The sequence below is a fragment of the Chrysochloris asiatica genome, unplaced genomic scaffold, assembly GCF_000296735.1.
Source record: "Chrysochloris asiatica unplaced genomic scaffold, ChrAsi1.0 scaffold00058, whole genome shotgun sequence".
Lineage (NCBI taxonomy): Eukaryota > Metazoa > Chordata > Mammalia > Afrosoricida > Chrysochloridae > Chrysochloris > Chrysochloris asiatica.
Window position 1 is genome coordinate 7,184,925 of NW_006408576.1, and position 17,307 is coordinate 7,202,231.

At 39.1% G+C, this 17,307-nt stretch overlaps 1 protein-coding gene across 1 annotated transcript in view; it reads right to left on the reverse strand.

The window, feature by feature from the left end:
* The window catches only part of ADI1 (acireductone dioxygenase 1), a 27,883-nt gene extending 11,454 nt beyond the window's left edge, over positions 1-16,429 (reverse strand). Inside the window, exons 1-2 of the mRNA XM_006863968.1 lie at positions 16,310-16,429; positions 9,736-9,855 (exon numbers count right to left, since the gene is read on the reverse strand). Coding sequence (XP_006864030.1) covers positions 9,736-9,855; positions 16,310-16,429 — 240 coding nt within the window. The remainder of the gene's footprint in view (positions 1-9,735; positions 9,856-16,309) is intronic.
* Positions 16,430-17,307: the final 878 nt, after the last annotated feature.

The following is a 17,307-nucleotide window of genomic DNA, read 5'->3' on the forward strand; positions in this document are numbered from 1 at the left end:
CAGGCAAAATATATAAAATAATGGTTTGTAACACAAGGGAATCAGGAAATGAAAGAAAATAATTCCCAAGAGACAAGAAAAAAAAGGAGGTAAAACCCTACAACTACTCCAGCTTACGACTTTAAAATAGTTTCCAGGTCACAGTGCAGGAATAAGGGACCCAAGAGACACCCTGAATTTGATAACTGACTATCTGGGGATACCAAGGCAGCTAAAGTTTTCAAGTCAGGGTACTAGAGAGGAGAGAGCTGCACAGAGAGAAAATTCTAGAGATATGCAGGTGTTCTCACTCTGATTTTCATCTGAACAGATTAGCACGTGCATGTATTAAGGCTTAAATGTAACATGTACATGTAAATGATGTCCTGAAAGGAGGCAGGAAACAAGAAAACAAACATTTGAAGAAATAATGGACCCAATTTTATGGGACATCCCAGTTAACTGGCCTAATACCGTATCTAATTCTTCTCTGTTCTACCTCCTACTATGTTGTTATAGGGCCTGGTGCCATAAAAGCCTACAAGGAGCCATCTAAGGCACAACATTGGACTCTATTCATATGAAGCAACAGAGGAAGGAAAGTAAGAAATAAGAGGAGTCCTGATATAATGCTTTAGAATAAGTACGTGACTGCTAACAGCAAGGCCAGCAGTTCAAACCCACCAGCTGCTCCTTGGAAACCCTATATTGGGTGGCTATGAGTCAGAACCGACGACTCAACAGCACTGAACATCAACAACAACACTGGAAGATGTAGCTAACTGCCACCTGGATGTCCAACAACCATCACTAAATATTTTGATTAAGGATTCTATGAAGGAATTCTGATCAAATAGGGGGAAATGCTAATGACATTTAATATTTTCATGGACTCCAGACTTTCTGAAGCCATGGAGGCTAGATAAATCCCTGAAATTACTGCATGAGGTAATTTTTAAAATCTAAAACCAAAAATATTCCATGAAGTCTTCTTAAAACCAAACAATTGTTATTGACAGCTAAGTGCTATCAACTAGGTTTCAACTCATAGCCATCTTATATAGGGTTTTTAAGGAGCAGCTGGTGTGTATGAACCGTCAGTCCTGAGGTTCAAATGGACTTTATGGTTGAATGCTTATACTATAGCACCCCACCAGGACTACAAAACCAAACAATAGTTTAGCTTAATTAGAAAAAATGACTGCCTTAAGCATTACTCTCTTTTATCATCTATCTATCTATATGGGTCGCTATGAGTCAAAATCAACTCTATAGCACTTAGCAACAACATATGGGATTGAAAGATTAGATAGGTACCTTAGAGGGTTACCAGTTTATATTAATGGAGGAGGAACAGTTTAGAAAGTAAGGATACGAATGGTTGCAAAATTTAAATGACTTCCAGCAAGATGGTGGACTAGGCATATGCGCTTCATGGACTATCTACAACAAAGATACGAGAGACAAAATAAACAAACACAGAAGAAAATTCTGGCACCATGAACTTAAGAAGAGTGGTTACAGAGGTGGATGGAGTACTCGTTGGAGGGAGAGGCAGGCCTAGCAGGGATGACGACAAAGTAAGACTGACAGTTAACGACTAGCCAGATGTGGCTCCACCATCTTGTAAGCAGGTTTGGCAGCAAAGGGAGACATGGCAGAGCAGACTCACACGTGTGATGGGAAAGGTGCAATTTCTTCTTTTTTCCCTGGTGCTCCCCTGGTGACCAGAAATGCAGCCAGCCCCCATACTCATTCACCCTCTGCTCTCTGGGTCTGTGTGGTTGGGTGCCACACCAGTGTGAGGTGGGAGTTGGCTGTGACATTTTGATGCTGAGATTCAGGGCAGCTCAGCTCCAGACCTATAAAACCTGCAGAGCCACCAGACCAGCATTTAACCAGTCACACTACCCTCAGCTGCCCTGTGGTCCTAACAGACACTGAAACCAGCTCCATCAAGGGCCCCAATGAACCAATTCTAGATTGAGGACCCTGAACATAGATAAAACCAACTCCAGTAGGAACTCCATATAGGGCTAGGAACTCTGTTGTCACATCCCTTCCACAATCACCTCATGAACTCCTTAAACTGCAAGAGCCCTCACCCCTCCCCCACCGAGATTGTTCTCCTTTGGGTCCAACAAATGCACTGCTTGTTTTTACAAATACAACAACCTCACAATATTCCGAAGGCAACAATTTTAGCTCACACAAAAAAACAAGAAAGAATAGCTCAAATAAATAACTAAGATTCAGAGCCAGAAGACATTTCTGAGGAGGAAAAGGTAGCAGAACTAACTGAAAAAGAACTCAAAAGAATGATAATTAGGTACCTTCAAAGGATCCATAGGAAGACTGAAGAAAGCTAGCAGAACACAATGAAAACTTTAGAAGAATGTGCATTGTAAGAAATGTTATAGGAAGTCCTCAGGCAGTTGAATTAATACCAGATGGAAATACGGTTCTACACAAAAAATTAAGAGCACTAGAAATGAGAATAATATGTATAAGTATAGAATAGATAACTAGTTATTTAAATGTCTGCAAAAGATAACTATTTAAACAAAAATGAAAATTATGTAGTATGAGGCTTATATACAAAAGTAAACTGTGTGGCAACAGAAGATTAGCTTCTGGTTAGAGTGGGAGAAATATGTGGAACAAAACTTACAATTATATAAAAAAAGATGAGGCTTACATGTTGGATACAGATGGGTGGAACCTTGAGACATCACCCTAAGTCACAGTTCAGACCTGGATGATAAAACTCACACCCATGACTCAGTTTTTCAGCCAAACAATAGACAGGTCTATAAGAGTATCAGTAACACTAGTGAAACAAGCACATCTTACAATAATCAGTCATTTGAGATCAAAGGGGAGCATTTACACAAGAACAAAGTTAAAAGGAATTAGTAAAGAAAAAGGAATGGAAACAGAAAACATGGGGAGGAAATGGGATAAGTGACGTTACACTGAGGGGTTTGCAATTAATGACATGAAACAATCTGTATATGAATTGTCGAATGGAAAACTGATCTGCTCTGTAAACTTTCACCCAATTCACAATAAAAAGATAAACAGCAAAAAGCAGTAGGTTGGGAGGAGAACAATTAAGCACACTACTTTAAGGTTCATATACCACTGGAAATTGTATAATTAAAATAGAAGGCAGACTAACAAATCGAGAATAGGAATTTCACAAGAAAAGATTTTCACACTAAGAGAAACTTGTTTGATGGTTACCAGGAGTGGGAGGGAAGAAAGAGAGTTTAAAACTGATGATCTGCTCTGTAAACTTTCACTCAATTTACAATAAAGTTTTTTAAAAAATGGGACTTTCAGTTTCAGATTTGACATGGAGAGTTTGAAAGTTGTCACTCTCAGCACCAGAATATTGAATATTGACAATATTCTGTCAGTACCATAATACTGAACATTGAAACATGATGAAGAGCACCAGAATATTGTCAGACATGCTATTGTTGTTGAGTGCCGTCGAGTCAGTTCCGAACCATGGTGATCCTGTATAGGGTTTCCAAGGAGTAGCTGGTGAGTTGAACCACCAACATTGCAGTTCAAGCCAGCTTTGCAGTCCAGTGCATTAATTCACAGCACCACACCAGGGATCCATTGTTAGCCATTGTTGTTGTTATTGTTAAGTGCTGATGAGTCCGTTCTGACCTATAGAAAGCCTGCCTAGGGTTTCTGAGGAGCAGTTGGTGAGTTTGAACCACTGGCCTTGCAGTTCAAACCAATTTTGCAGTCTAGCGCAATAACCCACAGCACCACACCAGAACTCCATTGTTAGACGCAGTGCCAGAAAATGAGTCCCTCTGGTTGGAAGGCACTCACAATATGACTGGGGAAGAGCTGCCAGTAGAGTTGACCATGATGACGCAAATGGAGTAAAACTTTCTGGACCTTCATTTGCTGATGGGGCACAACTCAAAATGAGGAGAAACTGCTGTAAACATCCATTAGTAATGGGAACATGAAATTTACAAAGTATGAATATAAGAAAACTGTAAGTTGTCAGAAATGAAATGCAATATATAAACATCAATATTCTAGACATTAGTGAGCTACAATGGACTGGTATTAATCATTTTGAATCTGACAACCACATGGTTTACTATGCTGAGAATGACAAATTCAAGAGAAAGTCACATTCATTATTAAAAAGAACATTTCAGGATCTATCTTGAAGTACAATGCTGTCTGTGATAAAATAATATCTATATACCTGCAAGGAAAACCAATTAATACCACTATTATTCAAATTTATGCACCAACCACTAAAGCCAGTGATGATGAAATGGAAGAATTCTACCAACTTCTTCAGTCTGAAACTGATCAAACATACAATCAAGATATATTGATAATTACTGGTGATTGGAATGCAAAGTCTGAAAGCAAAGAGAAAGAATCAGTATTTGGAAAATGTCACCTTGATGATAGAAATGATGCTGGAGATTGCATAATAGAATTTTGTTAAGACCAATTACTTCTTTATTGCAAATAACTTTTTTAAACAACATAAAAGATGACTATACCCAATGGACCTCACCAGATAGAATACACAGAAATCATCTGTGGAAAGAGATGGTGAAATAGCTCCATATCATTAGCTAAAACAAGACCAGGGTCAGACTGTGGAACAGACCACCAATTGCTCGTATGCAAATTCATGCTGAAGCTGAAGAAAATTAAAACAAGTCCACAAGAACCAAAATATGATAATTAACAAGTCACCTACAAAGCAAAAAGAGGGAATAGCGTACATACAGAACTTCCAAATGGAAAGTAAGTCAAGTATATTTCAAGACAAAACAGATTGTTTTTAACAGGGAACTAAATCAATAACTAACAGGGTAATATCAAGAAAATTAATAAACCTGCACATCAAAATTAGAAAAATATGGAAAATCAAAGATTTAGTAAACATTAACATAAGAATGAAAATAAAAAAACTACTCACAAACAAAATGAACTCAAAACAGAGAATGATGTGGAATAAACAAAACCAGCAGCACCATGAAAAAATACACAGAAAAATGACAGCAATCAATTGATAACTACAGATAATTACACTGACTGTAAATGGATTAAATGAACCTGTGAAGAGACAGAGCAGAATGGAGAAGGAAACAGTATACTTCAATATACTATCTACATGAGAAATATCAAAAACATGGAGACAGCCTAAATACCCAACAACAGAAGAATGGGTATACAAATTTTGATACATACAATGGAATACTATGTAGTATTGAAGAAAAATGATAAAACTGCGAAACATCTCACAACATGGATGGAACTGGAGGATATTATGCTGAGTGAAATTAGTCAGTCACAAAAGGTCAAATACTCCATGAAATCAATTTTGTAAACAAGAAAAAGTTTTCTTGATAAAGCAAACTATCAACGATGGTTAATGGAGGAGGGGGGATGAAAATCACTCATGGGTTAAAGGGTAGAAACATGTTAACATGGGTGACAGGGTAGGCAATATAGTGCAAGAGGGAGGTTAGCAGAAGAAAGATGAAGGTATCAGGAGACAGAGGGAGGAGTGCAAGAGATAAAGTAAATAGAGGTAAATACTGTTAACCAATGGTACATGAAGGGAATTGAAATCATTGTAATGAAGCAAAGTATATAATTTGTTTAATGTAACACTATATATACTTTGCTTCATTACAATGTTGAATGCTAATGATTTTCCCTGTAAACCTTCACTCAATTCACAATAGAAAGTTTGAAAAAAAAAGATACATACTTTAAATATAGAAACAAATACATTAAAAGTAAAAGGAAGGAAAAAGATACAGCACCCTGACACCAGTCAAAAGAAAGCTGGAATGAGTATGTTACTATCAGACAAATTAGATTCTGGAACAAAGAATATTGTCAAAGATAAAGAAGATAATTTCTTAATGATACAGGAATCAATTCATCAAGAATGGGTAACAAATCTTAAAGTTATGTACTTAGAAAAGAGTTGTAAAAAATGACATGAAAAGGATGTTACACAAATGCTTAAAGAAATCCACAATTAAAGTAAAATTCAATATCCCTTTCTGAATAATTGCTAGAGCAAGTACACAGAAATCAGTAAAATTATAGAAGCTTGAACAGCACTTTGAATCAACTTGACCAAATTGATATTTTCACCCAACAATAGAAGAATGCACATTTGTTTAAAGTGCATAGGAAATATTTACCAAGATAGATCATATCCTGAGCCATAAAACAAGTCTCAACAAACGCACAAGTATTCAAATCATACAAAGTACATTTTCTAACCACAGTGAAAACAGAAACCAACAAAAGAAAAATTTCTGAAAAAGTTCTCAAACAATTGGAAACTAAATTTGTTTCCAAACATGTTGTTAAGTGCCATCAAGTCATAACCACCCTGTATAATACGGTTTCCAAGGAATGACTGTTGAGCTTGAACTGCTGACTGCAGTTAGCCATCCAGTGCTTATACTACAGTGCCACACCAGGAATCTAATCACATGCACACATCCAAATAAAATCCATAGATCAAATAAAAAATTTTTTAAAGTATTTTGAACTTGTATTAGAGCTTAAACTCTAAGCACTTAATTTGCAGAAGGCTAATGTTTACGTATTGCATTGGGCAAATCTGCTGCACAGGAACTTTTTAAAGTGTTGAGGAGCAGAAATGTCAGCTTTAAGGACTAAGGTGCGCCTGACCCAAGCCATGGTATTTTCAATAACCTCATATGGATGCAAAAGCTGGACAGTGAATAAGGAAGATCATAGAAAAATTGATGCCTTTGAGTTGTGGTGTTGGAGGAGAATACTAAAAGTGCCAAAAGAACTAATAGATCTGTTTTGGAATCAGTGCAGCCAGAGTGCTCCTTGGAGGCCAGGATGGCTAAGCTTCATCTTTCATACTTTGGACATATTGTCAGGAGGGAACAGTCACTGGAGAAGGATGTCATGCTGGGTAAGATGGAGGGTCAGAGAAAAAGAGGAAGACCCCCAACGAGATGGATCAGCCAGGTGGCATCATTGATGGTGTCAAGTGTGGCAGCGGTAGTGAGGTTGGCCCAGGATCGGACATTGTTTTGTTCTGCTGTGCATGGGGTCGCTATGAGTCGGTTTCGACTCAATGGCACCTGACAACAACAACGTTTACCTGTGCTTTACTGACTACACAAAGGCTTTCCATGTGTGGATAATGACAAGCTATGGACAACACTGCAAAGTATGAGTATTTCTCCACTGAATTCTTTCTGACCACTAACTGGCAATGTAAAAAAATTTGTCCTCAGAGTGCATTTCAAAGTGGATTATTACCACACCCTTAACCAGGATCCTGGTGTAGTCCTGTAGGATAAGCACTGGATTGATAAGCACAAAGTCAGTGATTCATACCCACCAGCGGTTCCTTGGAAACCCTATACAGGGTTACTGTGAACTAGAATCAGTTGACAGCATTTAACAAGAACCAGCCCAGGAACGGACAGTCTATCCCTCAGGGATTTCTCTGGGCAGGTCTTTAATGAAAATTGGGTACCAGGAGCTCATGGTCTTAAGTCATACACTGACCAAAGTGACCAGAGGGCCCCAAACCCAATCCTGTGAACATTCCTAAAATCACATAGCGTACAAATCCCCATCACGGTCCCTTCCCTGCTTCAACAGTCCTGCCTGCAACAGTGACGAATTGATCTGCCCCCAATCACAATTTTTATATGAATTTCCTTTGTTTTCTCTGCTCTGTAATTGACAATATGGTTGTGAATCCATTATAGCTTCATGCCAATGGTCTCCCTCCTCCAGATGATTGTCTTTGTCTTGTCTTTATCCTATTTAAGACTTAATAAAGAAGTCTCTGTAAAATATATTTGAATTTGGTGTTTTTTTTTTCTCTTAGAACAAACGGAAAGAAAACAACAATAAAACATATCAAAATTTGCATGATACCACTAAAGCAAAAACAAAAGTCCTTATAACTGGACCAATAAATCATGATAAATAGAGAAAAGGGTAAAGTTGTCAAGGATTTCATTTTACTTGGATTCACAATTAGCACTCATACATGCAGTAGTCAAGAAATCAAATGATGTATTACTCTGGGGACGTCTGCTGCAAAACACCTTTTGTAAGTTTTAAAGAGCAAAGATGCCACTTTAAGGACTAAGGCGCACCTCACCCAAGTCATGGTATTATCAATCACCTCATGCATTTGAAAAATGGACAATGATTATAAGAAACCAGAGAAGAACTGATGCATTTGAATTATGGTGTTGGTGAAGAATACTGAAAATCCATGGAAGAACAAACTAATCTGTCTTGGAAGAAGTACATCCAGAATGTTCGATAGAAGCAAAGATGGCAACACTTCATCTCATGTATTTTGACATATTATCAAGTGGGACCAGTCCCCGGAAAAAAGCATCATGCTTTGTAAAGTAGAGGGTCCGTAAAAAAAAAAAAAGGAAGCTCCCAAAAGACATGGAATGACACAGTAACTGCAACAATGTCATTATGCTCCAACATAACAGTTCTGAGGATGCCACAGGGCCGGGTAACATTTCATTCTATTGTACATAGTGTTGTTATGAGTTGGAACTAACTCATCAGTACCTAACAAGAACAACAATTGAAGCAGTACTTAGGAAGAAATTTATAATGCTAAACACCTATATTAAAAAAGTATCCATCAATGACCCTTGTAAGCCTGTATTTAAAAAAAAAAAAAAATTATGAAAAAAAAAAAAAGCAATTAAACCAAAGTTACTGTTCTTGTTGTTAATGCTATCAAGTTGCTTCTGACTCATAACAACCCTGTATAAGGTTTCTGAGGAGCAGCTGGTAGGTTTGCACCATTGATCTTCTAACCAAAGTAGAAGAAGGGAAATAATAAAGATCGAGTGCAAATCAATGAAATGGAAAACAAAAACCAATGGAGAAAAATCAATGAAACCAAAAGACGGATCTAAGAAGAACAATAAAGCTGATGTCTCAAGAGAAAAAGAGAAGAGACGAATTCACAGTACCAGGAATGAGATGAGAACAGTACAGATTATATATATATATATATTAAAAGGATGGAAAGAGAATAATCTGAATAACTTTATGACAATAGATATTAAAATTCAGATGATATCAACAAATTCCTGGAAAGACACCACTGTAGGATAAGAACTGGTGAGTGGTTCAAACCCATTAGCAACTTCTCGGAAACCTTATACAGGGCTGATATGAGTTGGAAGCAACTCGATGGCACTGAACACCACCACCAAAACTCACTCAAAGAACAAACAGAAAACTTAAATAGAATAGCTTATATGTATTAAAGAAATTTAACTCATAGCTAAAATCCTTCATACAAAAAAAATCCAACAGGCTTATAGGGTTTCATTGATAAATCTAGAAAACAGTGAAAGAAGAAATAATAGCAATTATACACAAATGCTTTCAAAATACTGAAAAAGGAATAATTCCCCTCATTTTATGAGATCAGCATAAAATGAGAATACCCTGATATAAAATCCAGATAAAGACCTGAAAAAAGGAAACAAAGAGAAGAAGAAAGAAAATGCCAGTGCTGTGTTTATTAGTAATAAATTATATTCTGCTTCCAAATAATTTAGGAATCCTGGTAGTGCTGTAGGGTAAGCACTGGGATGCTAACCACAAGGTCAGCATTTCAAACCCACTAGGGCTCCACAGGAGAAAGATAAGGCTTTCTGCTCCCTTAAAGAGCTCCCTTACCTTTTCTTCATAATTTGGTAGTTTATCTTTGCATATTGTTATTATGTCCATCCAGGAGTAGTTTCTCTCTTTTCGGATCTTTTCTAATTCAGGATCATTCTCATATTTGTCAGCATCCAACTGAAAGAGTTTACACAACAACAAAAAGGAGGTCACATTCTCTTTACTCCAAATCTATCACCTTTTCCCTCTGTCAACCATAAACTAATTCTCCTTCCCATCCTGTCTTGGTACATTTCTCATCATCTGAAACTTCTCCAAGTCTTGGTACATTTCTCATCATCTGAAACTTCTCCAACACCAAACTACAATCATTCCTTGGATCATGAGTTCCGTTCTTAAGTTAGTCTTTAAGCAAAACGTGTACATTAAGTTGGAACAGTTAGGTACAGTTCATATCTAGTAACAGTAAAATGTCCTATTTTATAGTATATAGTGTACCTTTCTGTATAGAAAAAATATTGAAGAAACACTTTGTCACAGTAAAATATCTTTAACATAATAATACAGTAATATTTTAATATGCATGTTATAGTGAATTATTTAATAGGATTTGATTAGCTATGGTTTTTGTAACTCCCACCAAACAATTGAGTGGGACCATGCAGACTGGGAATATGTCTTTTTTTCCTGATGGGTCTGGGCAACAGAAGGTGGGGTAAGATGCTGATAGGATTAAAACATTCTGTTGTGATTCATTCTTAACAACGTTAATTATGATTGTAAAAACTCATAACTTTAACGTAGGGATTAGCTGATTTTTGCCATCATGTTGGGTATACAGCAAGCCATCTCAGAAGCAGGAGAAGGGCTTTAACTACTATCAAGAAAGAAGGGCTAGGAATGGAGTGCCTCCTTTGGACTCCAGGATTCCTATACACTGTACTTCCTCAATTCAGGGACAGAAAACAATAATACCAGAGAAGAGGTGGAGGAGCAGCAGCCACAGAACCAAGAGCTAGAGCATAGGGCAGAGTGGTGTGTTCCTGGCCCACAGAGCAAGTAAAGTTGAATATCTTTAGGCAGAGTCTTACTTGTGGAATGGGGTACTTCCAGGCATTTAATTGGGGAAGCAAGGTTTGCTAATCCACAGAGCTGGAACTGTGTCTTATGGATGAGGCTTGTGGCAAAGTGGCATAACCTTTGGGCATTTACCAGCAGCACTAAAGGAGCTTAGAAACATTTACCGAGCAAGACAGAGGCCATGGGGGTCTCATGGCTGAGAGGCCAAGGATCAGGGTAAGTCCTGCTTTCAGGTATGGCTGGGATGAGGCTGTCCTGACCAAAAGGCCTGTGTCCTGAGCATTTCTGATCCCAAATTGTAACCCATTACATATGTCTCACATAACTTCAGACATGTTATCAGGAGAGCTCAGTCCAAGGAGAATGACATCATGCTTGGTAAAGTGGAGGGTCAGTGAAAAAGAGGGAGACCCTTAACATAATGGATTGACACAGTGGCAGCAACAATGGGCTCAAGCGTGGCAGCAATTGTGAAGATGGCAAAGGACAGGCGGTGTGTCATTCTGTTGTACATAGGGTCGCTATGGGTCAGAAATGACCTGATGGCACCTAACAACTTCCCTAATAAACCCCATAATCATGAATATGGTCAGTGAGTTCAGCATGGCCACTACAAAGAATTAGCAAAGACAGCAGGGATGCAAAGTGTCCTAGGAGGGTCGGCTGTGTCAGAAATGGTAAAGGAGGAGGGGGTGGAAGCACATCTGACCTCAGCATCAAAGGAATCAGCCTTGGGCTGATGTTAACTTTGATGTTTGAAACTCCTTCCCCAGTTAAGACAGAGAAGTCAGAAGACATTCAGACACCATCATGTCATTTATTTATTTATTTTTTACCATGCGCACCACAAAATAACACCCATTTGTTATTACAAACCATTGTATGTGTCTCAAAATTTTAACATTAATAAGGCTTTATAGAGTTAAACCCTGCCATTTGTATCCCAGGAACTGCTTGTTATTCTCACCTGTGTTGTTTCTCTACACCTAATCTACTCTGCAAGTCAAATTGATCTTTCTATGGCATCTTTTTGAATATTTTATTTCCCTATCCAAAATGTCTGATGCTCTTTAAAGCTGTTAGGTAAAAACTCCAATTCCTTATGCTGGCATGAGAGGACTTCTATGTTCAGCATCTCAGTTGCCTTTTTTTATTCCTATCTGTCTCTATTCCTCTAACCCATAAGCCCTAACACAAACAGCTCTGGCGGTGCTGGGAGTTAGGCATTGGGCTGCTAACCAAAGGTCATTATTTCAAACACATCAGTCAGTCCTTGAGAGAAACATGAAGTTGTCTGCTACTGTAAAGATGTACAGAAACCCTACAGAGGGGCTCCAGGAGTCAGAACCAATTCAGTGGCAGTGGGTTTGGTTTGGTTTAACATTTTAACAAAATAGGAGTATTTGCTAGTCCTTGAACACATCTGATGTTTCAGTTCCCATACATTACCCATTCTGCTTCCTATGCCTTTCACTTATTTTCATTTATCAAAATTCTAATTGTTACAGTTCAATTTCAATAACACTTTATATGTAAAGCCTTCTGGCAGAGAACTGTCCTATAGGGTTTCCAAGGCAGTAATCTTTAAGGAAACAGACAGCCACATCTTTCTCCTGCAGAATGGCTGGTGGCTTCAAACTGCTAAACTTTTGGTTAGCAACCAAGCACTTAGTTAGCCACTGTGCCACCAGGGAGCTCTGGTAGCGTAATGGTTACAAATTGGGCTGTGAACCTTAAGGTCATCAGTTTGAAACTACCAGCCTCTCCGCAGGAGAAAGATGAGGCTTTCTACTTCCGTAAAGATTTACAGCCTCAGAAACCCTGTACAGGGTCGCTATGAGTCAGAACTGACTCCATGGCACATAACCACTACCAGCCAGGATTAATCTTAAATCCTACTTAAAACTATGGAGTCCTGGTGTGGCACTGTATGATAAACACTGGACAGCTAACTGTAAGACCCCGTAATTCAAACCCACTAGCTACTCCTTGTAAACCCTATATAGAGATGCTATGAATCAGAATTAACTTGATGGCACTTAACAACAACTTAAAAGTATTGTGAATAACCTTCACATACTTTGCCTTGTGTTGAAATGAAATACACTTTTTATTACCACACTACCCTTTCCAAAAGATTAGTGATTCAGCTATTCAGAGTTCCCTCAGAAGAAGGGACTTGTAATCTGCTTCTGAATCAAATGGTGTCTCCATGTATTGGAATTGACTATACAACAACTGTTTTTTGTTTTTTTTTTACTGAAACGCAAACTCCAGAATATCTAAAAGTGCTAGTCATCAATATATTAATTTCTACAAAGATGGCTACAAAATTTAGAAATCCACCATTTAAAACAATCTGACATACAACTGGGTGTGTGTTTGAGTTTGCTATGTCGCTAACAACAGATATGCAAAAAATACCCTATATCTGCTCCCACTGATCCAAAATGGTTATTTCCATTAGTAAAGGATACATATACTACCAATTTCCATTGGGGGTGGGAATAAAATAAAATGCACAGGACACTAAAATCAGCGAACATAATGTAATCATGAAAACCCTTTGACACATATCTAGAGCAGAACTAAAAGGTAGAAGAAACTGAATTTGACCCCATGGAATAACTCAATAGCTGTCATTTAAAATAAGTCTTATTTTATTCTTTGGATGCAGTTAGAAGTTGACCTGTAATCTCATTCTTGCTCTTAAATTCTCAAATGCACAATGAAGAAAGCCCAAAGAAAAGTAATCTGACCCTTCTGGCTGTTTGGATTGTGGATATATTAAATTTTATTATATAACAAAACTTATTTCCCTCTTGCAGTAGAAACTATAAACCATTTCTTGCTTTAAAGTTGGCACCTTCTAGTAGGTTATGGTACTTAGTTCTTAGCCCAGCAAAAGACAAAATACTAAGTAAACATTAACATATACACAAAATTAAAATAATGTTGATCTTAGACAGAAAGCACTTTATAATGGGAAAAAGCACTACTTGGCATTGGTAGGTAGCCCAGAGTTAAGTTCCTCTACTTTATAGAATGTACAATCTAGGACTACTACTTTTCTCTTCAATTATCTAAGATTTCCCTTTTCTTAGTTGTCATGTTATTGTTAATTGCTGTTGCTAATTCCATTTACTCGATTTCAACTGATGATGGCTCAGTGTATACAGGTTAAAACTGCTTTTGGAAGCAGATTCCCTAACCTATCTTCTCAGGCACTTCTGGGTGGGTTCAAAATGTCAACTTTATGTCTTGTAGTCAAGTACTTAACTGCTTATCTAAAGTAGATCAGGTGATATCTAAAATAGGGACTTCCGTTATGAAATAGACCTTCGTTGTCATTAAGTACCATGGAGCCAGTTCCAACTCATACTGATCTGGCAATCTACTTCTGAAAGCCAGCCACAGAAAACCCTATGGAGTATGGAGTCATCCACCCTGAGACTAGAAGAACTAGATGGTGCCTGGGTTATCAAAACCAACTGTTCTGATCAGGGCCACAAGAGAAGTATCTTGATAGAATGGAAGAATAATGTGGAATAACACTCAATTTTTTTTATTTTTTATTTTTTTTCTATCCAGACTTATTGGGCCAATGGCACTGGAGGATTCCCTGAGACTACTGCCCTGAGGCAATCTTTAAACCTTGAACCAAACCTAACCTGAGGTCACCATTTAGCAAAATAACAGACTGGCTAACAATTTTTAAAGATCACCCCTGAGTACTATGCTCCTTTTGAAAAAATCATCTACATTAGGCTGAACAGTTAACAATTATTTTTAAAACAAAGATGTGAAGGTAAAGGGGCAAGCAAGGACACCTGATTCATGGAAACAGAACTACTAGAACAGAAACAATGAGAAAGTTCACATGTTGGGAAGAATGTAACCAGTATTATTAAACAATTTGTGTAGACATTGCTGAATGAGAATTTAAACTGCTATGTGCAACCTTCAACAAAACCACAGACGACATTGAAAAAAGAAACACCTTATGGAGTTCTGACACACAAGGGGTCACTATAAATTGGAATCTACTCAACACCAACTGTGCAGTTGTTAGAGCAGTTACACCACCACTAGTGTCCTTGGCTAGAATCTTCCTGGGGTATTTTGTTTTGTTTTGACTTCTGTTTGCTTCTCCACCGCTTCCAGCAGCTACATGTGATCAGTCAACATTAGAACTCCGATGAAAGTTTCAACTAGGGTAAAGTTGCCAGATAAAACACTGGATTCGGAGTTAAATTTTACTGTCAAACAGCACACAATATTTGGAACACTGTATTCATTTTGATCACTCAAAATGCAGATTGGATAAATTTAAAATCCCACCCAGAGATTTGATTCAGAATCACCTCTCAACTTCTTAGACCTCACCTGGGCCTCACCATTGCAATAAGCCTTTGTATCTCATAGTTGTTAAGGGTTGTCCATTCTGACTCATAACAATGCTGTACAGGATTTCAGAGGAGGAGCTGGTGTGTTAGAATTACCGACCTGTGGTTCACAGTCCAACGCTTATCCCACAGAGCCACACCACAAATCCTTGTATTTCATAACCATTTAAAAATAAGGAAGCTGAGATGATCAGTAAAAATATTAGGTAAATGTTCAAGATTACATACATTTGAGCGCAAGCCAAGTTTTTGTACAATAACACCAATGATCTACAGATATTGGAGATTAAACTCAGCGTCTTCATTGTTGTTGTTAAGTATAGGGTTTCCTAGGAGTGCTTGGTGAGCCTGAACTGCTGACCTTATGTTTCAAACCGACTTTGTAGTCCAGTGCATTAACTCAAGAACTCCTGGTTTGACGCTGTGGGTTAAAGCGCTGGACTGCAAAATCGGTTTGAACCTCAAGGTCAGCAGTTCAAGCTCACCAGGCGCTCCTCAGATATCTTATACAGGGACGCTATGGCTAAGAAACGACTGAACGCAACGGCACTTAACAACAACACAACCCCTAGTCCGAACACAGATGCTCTAGGGCATCAGCTAACAGACCAGAGTGTCACACTAACACAAGGACACCCCAGGCCCCGAAGCAATTTACACACAAAGTAAAGGTCCTCCAACCTCAACTCCAGTCAGGCCCACTCCCTCCCACCGTGGCTGTCAGACTCAGCCCCACTGCTGTGAGCATGCGCAGCGCGATCTGGAGAAAGGTTGATAGCCGCCGCTTTGCTCAACCACACTAGAGGTGCGCCTGCGCCATCTAGGTCGTTGTAGCCCGCTCACGTGCCAGCGAGGGTGGGCACAGAAAACTAGTGGGGAATGGGCGGACATTTCAGGAGGGGAATGGGGTGGTGTTTTGGGGGGTAGGAACCTAACGAGACAGTCTCTAAACGCCCGCCCGGGAGTCTGCGGGTTTGCTGCAGGCGCCCCTCCTGGAGCAGTTTACTGGTGGAGGCGGCGCGTAGGCACTTCCCTATTACACACAATACAAGCCTATCTACTATTGTTTGGTAGGGTTAGAAAGGTCAAGTTTTAATCTAGTCCCATTCCCAGAACTCTGCCGCCTTGCTTTGCTTCCAACATACTTTCCAGTAAAATACACCAAGCTGACGCAGTTGCTCCAAGCCAACCGGGTGGTTGGGCTCCAGTCGGTGCGGTTTCCGTTGATCGTCCGGGGATTCGTCCATATACCACGCTTCCACCATCTTTTCCCTTTAGGAACGAACGCAAATTCCAGGGCAATGCCGGGTTACTGCCGAGGGAAAGCGCCAGACGACTACCCAGGGCCCAAAGGTGCAGCAGTCCCACCCACACAGCTCAGCTGTTGGACCAGTTCCTAACTGGCTCCACCCACCAAAGCTAAAGCACAAAAACTCAATTTCTGCCCACGTGCTTGTTTATTCCTGGAGACTTTCTAGGACCATTAAGGTAAGATTGCGGATTGTAAACGTGCTAGTCTTTGGGCGGAACATCTCGTAAATTCTTTTTGTTAATTGGTGCTAGTGTGGCGCTGTAGGATAAGCACTGGATTGCTAATCAAAAGGTCGGTGGTTCAAACCCACCAGCCACTCTTTGGAAACCCTATACAGGGCCACTGAGTCAGAAGAGAGTCCTAGTGTGGCATTGTAGGATAAGCAGTGCTAACAACAAAGTCAGTGGTTCAAACCCACCAGCCCCTGCTTGGAAACCCTATACAGGGTCTATATGAATCTTTAGCAACATGAGTGGGAAGCGACTCCATGGCACGTAGCAAAAACAACAACAACAATAACAGGGAGCCTTTAAAAGGATCCCTGGTGGTGCTGTAGGATAAACACTGGTTAAGAATAAGGCTGCGAACCTTAAGGTCGGCAGTTCGAAACTACCAGTTGTTCCACGGGAGAAAGAGGAGTCTTTTTGCTCCCATAAAGATTCACAGCCTCGGAAATCCTGTACAGAGTGGCTATGAGTCGGAATTGACTCCACAGCACATAACCACCACTAACTGAAAGACTGCCCTTCAAACCCACCAGTAGCTCTTTAGAAACCCTATACAGGTCACTGTGATTTGGATCCAACTGGAAGGTACATAACAAAAACAATC